Below are 9,290 nucleotides of genomic sequence, written 5' to 3'. Positions count from 1 at the left end.
ATCTAAGGAAATGAATGACTGAGATTGAGTATAACTAGTGTAACTTAAAATAGGTGTAAACGGATCTCTCCTCATGTATATATATATTTGTATATATATATATATATATATGTATGTATATATATGTTTATATATATGTTTATATATGTATATATCAACTTATGAACCTAACGAGTCGAACTATATCCAACTCAAGTTCGGCTCATTTATTTAACGAACTCAATTTTCAGCTTAAGTTCAGTTCATTTGGTTCATGAATCAAATTTATCGAGCTAAATAATAAATCGAATTTCGAACGAATACCGAGTTGGTTTGGTTCATTGTCAGCCCTAGTTTTAGCCCAAGTTATTAGTTTCTAAGAATAAAAAAAGGGTTAGTTGGTTAGTTAGGGTAGTTAATATTTTTCTTCCTTTTATAAAATGATTTCAATGTATCCAATTCATTCAATCAAATCAATAATCATTCAATAAATGATTTTTTCATTATTTCTTTCTTGTTTTATCAAGATTCACGCATGACTCTACCATTTTAACACTACTTAAAACAAAAGAAAAAGTCTTAATACATTAAGTAGAAGAAATGATTTTTGAAATAGAAAAAATATTGTGCATAACTTTCCATGCATGAAACCCAAAATAATGATTGGAAAACACTAAATGCAAGGAACCAGAGAATTAAAACATACATATACATTGTCCAATTTCAACTTATATATTATGAATCATAGTGTAATAAAAGCCTTCCTTAGCTTCATAAGACTCATCATATATTCTAATATATTACATCCAAAATTCTCTACATAATGGAATGCTTTTCAAAAATTCATGCGAATAAATAGTCAAGTATATATATAGAGAGAGACCTACCAGGTCCATGATAATTTATAGCTCTATGCTCCTATGGATACACAATTATCAACCAAAAGAAGGAAAATTCATTTAGCACCATCAAAATTTTCATTCGATATTACCCTTACACTGCCGTAAACATATTTCCGTAATCGGAAAGGTGGAAACATGTTTCTGATAGTGTAAGGGTGATATTAAAATGAAAATTCCAATGGTGCTAAAAGAAAAGGCTATGGAACAGGATACAGAAAAAAAGAATCTTTTTGAAGTAGTGAGTAGAAGAGATGATGTTGTGTAACTATCTTCCCTGAACAAGTCCACTGAATACTTGACTATTCCCAGATAGAGTTGCTTCCCACTCAACAGAAGACAGGAGAATCTGTGAGAGGGAAATCACAACTTGCTTCATATCGGCTCGTAAGATGGGATCGTCATCCACGCATTGCTTCGCCAGCATGGCCATCTATGCATGGAAGTAGACACAAACAAGTTAATGAATCACACATAGCAGTAAATCCTCATGCAGGTTGAGATGTCAAAAAAAAGAAATCTTTGACTGAGCATAGATATAAGCATAGTGATGAGACTGACCCTCGAGCTAGGACTGGTGGTTAGGTAAAGTCCTAACCAGACTGGTTTGAAAAGTCGCTTTGAAATAATTGGATTAAGTTATTTCTTCAAGCTTGGTATTATAATATAAGAAATTACAGTTTAAGAATTCCTATATCAGGTATGAAAAATTACAGTTTCACAATCTACGATTTTCCCGGTTAAAACATCAAAATACCCGAAACCGTAAGCAAAATAGGTGATATCGAAGAAACTAACTTACCTTAAATACACAATCATGAGGATACAGATTCATCATATTAGGATCAATGTAATCCTTCATGCTTGACATGCTCATGGAATCAGGTGAGTTCCTGAGAACTGCCAACATCTGCAAATTAAAAGATGTTGAGACAATACTGTCCATTGGTAAAATACAAAGTCGTGCCATCATAAATGAAATAAGGATAAATATAGAGGTCTAAGAAAGTACAAAACCAAAAACTAATAGTGAGAAAAGCACATATTTTGCAGCCATGTTTTGAATATTGCATGCAATACATCACAACCACAAGCATTTCATAAAATTCATTTCTCTTGATCTCCTTCAGTCACAATATGCTCAACGGCATATTCGGAAATAAATTTTATGCACATATTTGGTGGTTTGTTGTGTTGTCTTCTATATACTTTGGTTTAATAGAGGAACTTCCTCTATTATAAGGAGTTGGGATCCATTTTAGTTGAATATTATTCAGTGATTTCAGTTTGTATCATAAACGAAGGTATGATAAGATCATGATCACGAGTAACTGCTAAGTTACTCCAGCACTTGAACCTTTTTTTCGGAGAAGCAAGGATAAACTGTATGCAAGTGAAACTGTCTTTCGGAATGGTGTGTTATAAGCAGAACTTACTATCATGCAAGTCAAACTGTTATTCACAATGATTTATTGTAAGAAGAACTTACTATGGACACCAGTGAACGTCGTTCCGGATTTTTTGTCACTGTGCCTTCTGTTCGAATAATGGCCTCCTTCCCTGTAATAATCTCAAAAAGCACAACACCAAATGCATAGACATCACTTTTGGTTGTCGCAAGGCCATTACTCATGTATCTGCAAAGTATCATAAATAAGAAAATTGAAAACAAAAAAACATCATTTTTTATTCTCTTTATTACACAGAAGTAATACAACAAAAACAACCAAGCTTTTACTCCACTAGGTGAGGTCAGCTACATGAACCAAAAGATGCTATAATGCTATATCATTAATCACTAACATGGTCTTTCTACACAAAAGGAATAAATTTGAAAATTTTCGTAGTGGAAATTACTTACTCCGGAGCAAGATATCCATATGTACCAACAACTTTGGTAGTTGAAGCTTCTGCCTCATTTGTTATCCCAACAAGTTTTGCTAACCCAAAATCTGAAATCTGGAGAGGGATATGTGATGATCAGCAACTTGAAACATTTAGAAATGATGTAATAGTGTATAAATTAGCTATTACCTTAGCTCTAAAGGAAGCATCAAGCAAAATGTTGCTTGTCTTGATATCTCGGTGGACGTAATGAGTTTTTGTGTGCTCGTGTATGTATTCAAGGCCCCTAGCGGCATCAAGCACAATCTGGACCCTCATGATCCAAGAAAGTGGAGAATGACCTATAAAGCAAGATGACAAAAAATTAACATAAACTATTTAAGCATGGTTATATTTTTCATGCAATACAACATGAAAATTTGGAAGTCTAATACGAATTCAAGCCGTCTTTGAAAAAATACACGAAGTTTCTCAGTGATGACTATAAATTTCATTTGTATTTCAACACATAAGAAATTGTACTATAGTGAAATATAGCAGCTGGCTGCAATATCAATTATTAACTTGATATCGAAAATATAAGAAATTAAAGACAATCAATTGCTCGGTTAAAATGGTGGTTGGCTGACTTGCGGACTAAATCAGAAAGACATCTCTATATACTATGATAATCTGATATAAGACGGAAAATGTAGGAAACAATTAGAATGGCTTTTCTCGAGTTCAAAAACTTGTCATGAGGTGACACCAATGGCAATCTTGTCCTTTCAACCTTTTCATATTATTCCACACACCAAACCATAGATGTAAAATCTTACCCTTATTTTGAGGATCATGCAAATGGCTTCTAAGTGAACCTTTCTGAGCATATTCATAAACAAGGAAAAGCTCATCATGACTAGCCGCATAGCCGATCAATTCTACCTTGACAAAATGAATAAAAAATGGCTTCAAACTTTCGGAATGTACCATAAAATTGGCTCCAGAATCATGTCATCTATTTTGATTAATAAAAAAGGAAATTCTTTTACCAGATTAGCATGATGAACCTTGCACAGAACTTTCATCTCGGACATAAATTCTTTTGTTTGTGTAGCTGTCATTCTTTTAATAGCAACTTCCTAGAAGGATATGAACACATATAAAAAATGATATGGAAAAAATAATTTCTTTATACTATAACAGACTTGAAAGTATACAGCCACAAACCTGGTCTCGAAGGAGGCTATAGTAAACAGAACCATATGTTCCATGCCCAAGTAGATTTGAATCAGAGAAACCATCGGTTGAGGAAAAAATATCTTCATATGCAAAAACTATAGGCTTATCCATGTCGAATATGTCAGGACCTAAACCTGCAACAGTAGATTTAAGTATATTATGCAAAGTAAAATTGACATCACAGTCAATGAACGAAAGCAAGTTATACGAAACCCTGAAAGCAAGTATATTATTCAAGTTATGCTGTTTTATGTAATCACCAATTATCGCGTGCAGCATCTATCGACGAATGAATATCATGCGATAAAAACCAAGCATAAGGAGCAGGCAAGCCCTCTCCTATATTCCAAGTTTCCGTTTCGTCAAATTTGAAAGGGTTATTTAAACAAACGGGACGAGAAAATATTTATATGGAGTGCGCTGGTCGAAAACAATAAAATTAACATGGAAACTAAAACTAAAACATATATATGTACTTGCATGCCATCAGAACTACACATATTAGTGCGATGCATGCTAAACATGATTACTTCAAGCTGAAATCATAGGTGAGAGTGCAATAAGTAAGTTGATTACTTGAAACTTTCGGAATGGTAACTTGGTGATGGCTGGATTCACCATCAGTTTGCTTCTGGTCCACAGATTTGCCACATATGTACCTTCCAGAACCACAAAAAAAACTTGGATTCCGAAGAATATGGAATTTACGAATATTTCCCTGGGCATCTTTCTCATGACTTCTGGCTTCAGATCTCAGGCAAACACAGAGAAATATGCTTAATATTATCAGAGCAAGACCAACCCCTAAACCCCCAATAATCCATCCGTAAGGTAAATGGGCCTTATGATTGACTTGATCATCTGTAACTGAAAAAAACAAGGGGTATATATTCTAGTACTGCATAAATAACTGAAATGCTCTACCTAGGTAGACATTTATGTGAAGAAAAACTCAAAACAATGAAAATAAAGTTAAGGGAATTACAGCGAAAAGAAACCAAAAAAACAATGCATAAAGAAAACAACAATAAAAATAAAGCTCGATGTTAGTACCTTTCAATGTCTATAGACTTAATACATAGAAAATTTAATCCAAACAGAGATCTATATTGCTGTTACATGAAGCACTTAGCTCATTCTGATAATGAAGCCATGAATATAACTTGGTTTTATTTGAAACCTGGTTTATATGTAAGCACGGGTATCATCGTAATAGATTTTCTATGGAATTTTGAAGATTTTAAAAAGTAATTAAGAATCAGTTTAAACTAAAAGCCCAAGATAATAAACTGTATGCCTGCAAAATGCACACAAGATTTTAACTTTGCATAGATAGAGATATGATAGATAGCCTTCAAAGTTCAAGTGGAAGGAAACGGGAAAAAAAAATTCCCTTCTATAGTATGTGTTGATTCATACCTGAAAAATTATCGACAGATGGGGCAGGAACCGGAGCTGGAGGAGTAGCAGCATTCTTCACCGGATAAGGATCCCCAGGAACTGCAACGCGGTTAAAAAAAATCAAAATTGCAGACACGAATTAGAGGTGCGTCATATTATTGGTTTTCACAAATAAAATTGGAAAAGGGTTCACCACTAAATAATGACCAGGGGATACAAACAAATCTGTTACATGTAAAACATGAAGCAGTGGATATAGGTCCAGCTAATGAAATGAGCAGTTTCATCTTGGTCAATTCTATAAAAGTGAAAATTGTCCTATTGAAATTCTCTCAAATTAAGCTGCACTATTTATGTTAAAGCATTATGGATTCCTTCGATCCATTTTCCGGCCGCACCTAGTGAGATTAAGGCTAGGTTGTTGTAAGAAACTAATCATATTTGTCCCAAATGTGAAGAAACTAAAATATTACCCAGAGATAATGTACATTGGCTTAAGCTCCGCTAGATACTATATATCAGACGATTTGACATCATCAACACGGAAAATAGGATATTCTCAAGTCTTCACTTTGCTTGGAGAGATTAAAATAAACGACTCTAACAACAATTTGCTAGAAAGATTCTATACTTAGCTAGTCGATTTCATATTGTGAATCAACTCATTTAGAAACATAATGAAACAGGCCTCATGGGAAAAGAGAAGGTGCAATGAAAATGTCAGGTTTAATTCAAATGCACTCTTCAATTCTCCAATCCAGTTCATCGTCTTTAGTAACTAAAAAAAGGTGGCTCGGTTCACGAGACTCCCACTTAAGGGAAGTAAAGTCTGTTTCCAGGATTTTAACCCGTGACCTCATAGTCACTAAACAACAACCTTACCCTTGCACCAAACTCACCCTCTTCATTGTCAATTCTCTATTTTAAGCTTCTAGCAACTGATATGAGGTATTTCCCCATATTCGTATGAGTTTCCCAAATCTCAACACATATTAAATCAAAGTACAAAACTTAGTACAATTGTTTAGGTACTTTTGGTGTTGTCTTACTCTCTATAGTTAAACCATAAAATGTGTAACAGTTTATCAGTGGAAACATAACAAGTTCACATGTTATGCTTTTATTGTTAAAACAGCACCACCAAAACTCATCCAATTTTTCATTAGTTACTTTTACTAAAAACAGCCTCAATTTTCATATTTCCTCCATTTTTTCTAAAATATGTCACTGCATAAAGCAACATAAAACTAAAGCATAAACCAAAAACCAAATAAAACCAGGTCATAAATAAACACACAGGCACTATACAAAAGTAAGGGATTGAAGAAAATTTCATATTAGAACTAACCTGAATCAAGAGGTATATAATAAAGTGAACCAACAGTGACATTATCAGGATCATCAATGCCATTTACAGACTCAATGCTATCCATACTAACCCCGAACCGACTCGCTAATGATTCAATACTATCCCCATCTCTCAAGACATAACTCATCAAATAGTTCCAAAGTCCACTGGAGCAGCCACAAAACAATCTCAGTGACACAACAGCACCATTCCTTGCCATCCTAGTTGAGTTGGGAAGAAAACCAAGTCCATCATATGCATCCATCACCAAATCATACACTAACCCTCCATTGGACTTAACAGTGAAAGTAGTGCTAGACACATATTTCTTGATACCATTAGCACAAGAACAGTTCTTTCTTATGAATATGTAGTTCCAATCATTGCCTTCAACAGTTATGTCTCTTGGCAACACATCAAACATGCTTTGTATCACAGAAAGGGTTTGGTTTTGTTGAGGCTTAAAGGCCAAGAAAGAAGTGCAAACTCTGCTTGTGTCAGTGCAGTTCATTGGTGTCATGGGGTAAGAACTGATGCAGTGAAGTTCTAGCAGAAAGAAAAGAAAGTGAAGCAACTTCAAATGGGGTTTTCTTACTTGAATCATTGTTTTTCAATCAAAGATGTTAACTTTGAGCAAAAGGGGCAAAGAAAATAGTATGAAATGGAACCACTATCAACTCAAGGGATGAGAAAATGCTTGATCCAGAGAAAATAAACTATGTGGAAGAAGAATGAGTGAAATAAAGGAAGCAACTTGATTTATATTTGAAGGAAAACAGTAACACCAAGTACAAATTCAGCTGAGATAAACAACATAGAAATCTTAGATTAATCAGAAAGTAAAATCCAACACACAAGTTTCTGATGCAGATTTGGAGCTCCAACTTAAAAAGAACTTGTTTTTGTTCTTTTTTATTCAATAATTTGATTGAAGATGACAAAATATACAAAACAAAACAATGGAAAAAACAAATAGACACAGAATATAAGTTGATAAAGAAAAATAGAGAGGAAAATGAGAAGAAGAAAAAGAAAAAAAAAAGGTTGGTTTTTAAGAGTGAAAGAAAAGTATACTAAGGGGTTTTGAAGAAGAGGAGAAGAAAGGAATGTAACCATAGCATTTGTTATGTTTAGCTTATTATGGTAAACCAAACACTGAAAACAGTAAAAAGAGAAAGCAACATTGAAAGACCAAATACTTTCAGAACCACCCACCTGGACAAGATTTTATATGCTTCAAAATACATTTATTCTATTTTACTATACCACCCTTTGTTCCATGGAAAGAACAAATCAACTTGTAATATAAAATTAATGTGATTTTTTTTCTTAACTATGTATCCATAGATCACTTTTATGAGTTTATCTGGAAATCACTGTGATTATAATTAATTTGACTTGAGTTGTAAAAGACATGGATAAATAGGTTAAAACCACACCTATTGTTCCCTCCAATGTCCGGATCGGTGAAACACTGGTTGACTCATAGGATCACGACCCATCACCGAGCGAATAAGATCTGGTCCACGTGGCTTTCGATAATGCCTAAGTGGCTGGTCTAACTAAGGGAAAGGACGATAATGATAATACATGACCTAATCAGCACCTGCAAAATTATAGATCCCTACTATAGGACTAACATTCTGCCTAAATAGTGCAACAAACTTTGCTACAGAGTCGAACACGCCTTCTGAACATTGTGGGTTATCCTCTACCATGCAGCAAGAACAGAAAACTTATATACAACTACAGCAACTTGAACAAACGACAAAGTGACTCACCCACTGTGCCAGTTAGAGCATAGATGCAACAGAACTGCCTGACACAGATAAAGCAGCTAACGTCGGTCTAGTAAAATTAAAAAATGTGCTTCACATTCAACCTCTCTATAAATAAAAGAATCACCTCATAAGGAGTTCACACATGCACTCTTATACTCTCACTTTGCCTTCCTTATACATATATGTACTTATATTCATACTTGATCATCGAAGTGCATTTTCAAGTACTCACTCAAGACGATTTAAGGTTGACTCTTGCCCGAATTTAATTGATAAATTAGAGTTCTATTGTATTAATATTATGTTTTTTTTGTCTAATATATATATCTTACTTTAAATTAGAGTTTGTAAAACAATTGGTCTATAAAGATCGATTTGGGTCCCACCAGATCGAGTGGAGTATGAGGCCTACCCAATAAATAAGTGAGATTAGGCATGTGGGGGGTTATTTTTGAGTTTTGTTAGGTTATTAATAATTTCATTAGTTTTAGATAATAGTAGATAAAAACAATAGTCTTAAGGAGATTGAAACCAAGAAATATAGGCATACCTACCATTCACATCAAAATAAATGAAGGTTTCCAAAAAAAAATCTATTAGTGTTTTAGTCTAACTCTAATCTGATTAGGTTTGAATATGTTGTTACCGTAGCTAACAGCAATTCTAAATGGCACGAAATAATACTTACTGGCTGAGTCACGACCAGGTCGCTCTCTTTAAGACGTTTCGTGGTACTGCCCAAAATGTGCAAGCAGACTATCAACCACGCCGTCCCCAGGATAAAACAGTTGACAATTCTCTTCCCACAATACTGAC

At 34.1% G+C, this 9,290-nt stretch overlaps 1 protein-coding gene across 2 annotated transcripts; it reads right to left on the bottom strand.

Moving 5' to 3' along the window:
• Positions 1–884: 884 nt before the first annotated feature.
• On the bottom strand, positions 885–7,582 carry LOC109336928 (lysM domain receptor-like kinase 3). 2 transcript variants are annotated; one of them, XM_019573766.1, is made up of 12 exons: positions 6,694–7,582; positions 5,364–5,444; positions 4,521–4,811; positions 3,933–4,078; positions 3,755–3,844; positions 3,542–3,647; positions 2,913–3,064; positions 2,740–2,837; positions 2,368–2,515; positions 1,681–1,788; positions 1,138–1,311; positions 885–1,107 (listed from the first exon to the last, which is right to left on the bottom strand). In XM_019573766.1, the coding sequence occupies exons 1-11, from the start codon at positions 7,295–7,297 to the stop codon at positions 1,147–1,149; spliced, it is 1,989 nt and encodes a 662-aa protein (XP_019429311.1). In that variant the 5' UTR covers positions 7,298–7,582; the 3' UTR covers positions 885–1,107; positions 1,138–1,146. The 2 variants fall into 2 exon arrangements, with proteins under 2 accessions (XP_019429311.1, XP_019429312.1); XM_019573767.1 differs by lacking the exon at positions 885–1,107 and having other exon boundaries at positions 4,521–4,805; positions 6,694–7,581.
• Positions 7,583–9,290: the final 1,708 nt, after the last annotated feature.

This window comes from Lupinus angustifolius, unplaced genomic scaffold (assembly GCF_001865875.1).
Source record: "Lupinus angustifolius cultivar Tanjil unplaced genomic scaffold, LupAngTanjil_v1.0 Scaffold_1_450, whole genome shotgun sequence".
NCBI classification, from domain to species: Eukaryota; Viridiplantae; Streptophyta; class Magnoliopsida; order Fabales; family Fabaceae; genus Lupinus; species Lupinus angustifolius.
This window is presented reverse-complemented; position numbering and strand designations above follow the sequence as displayed.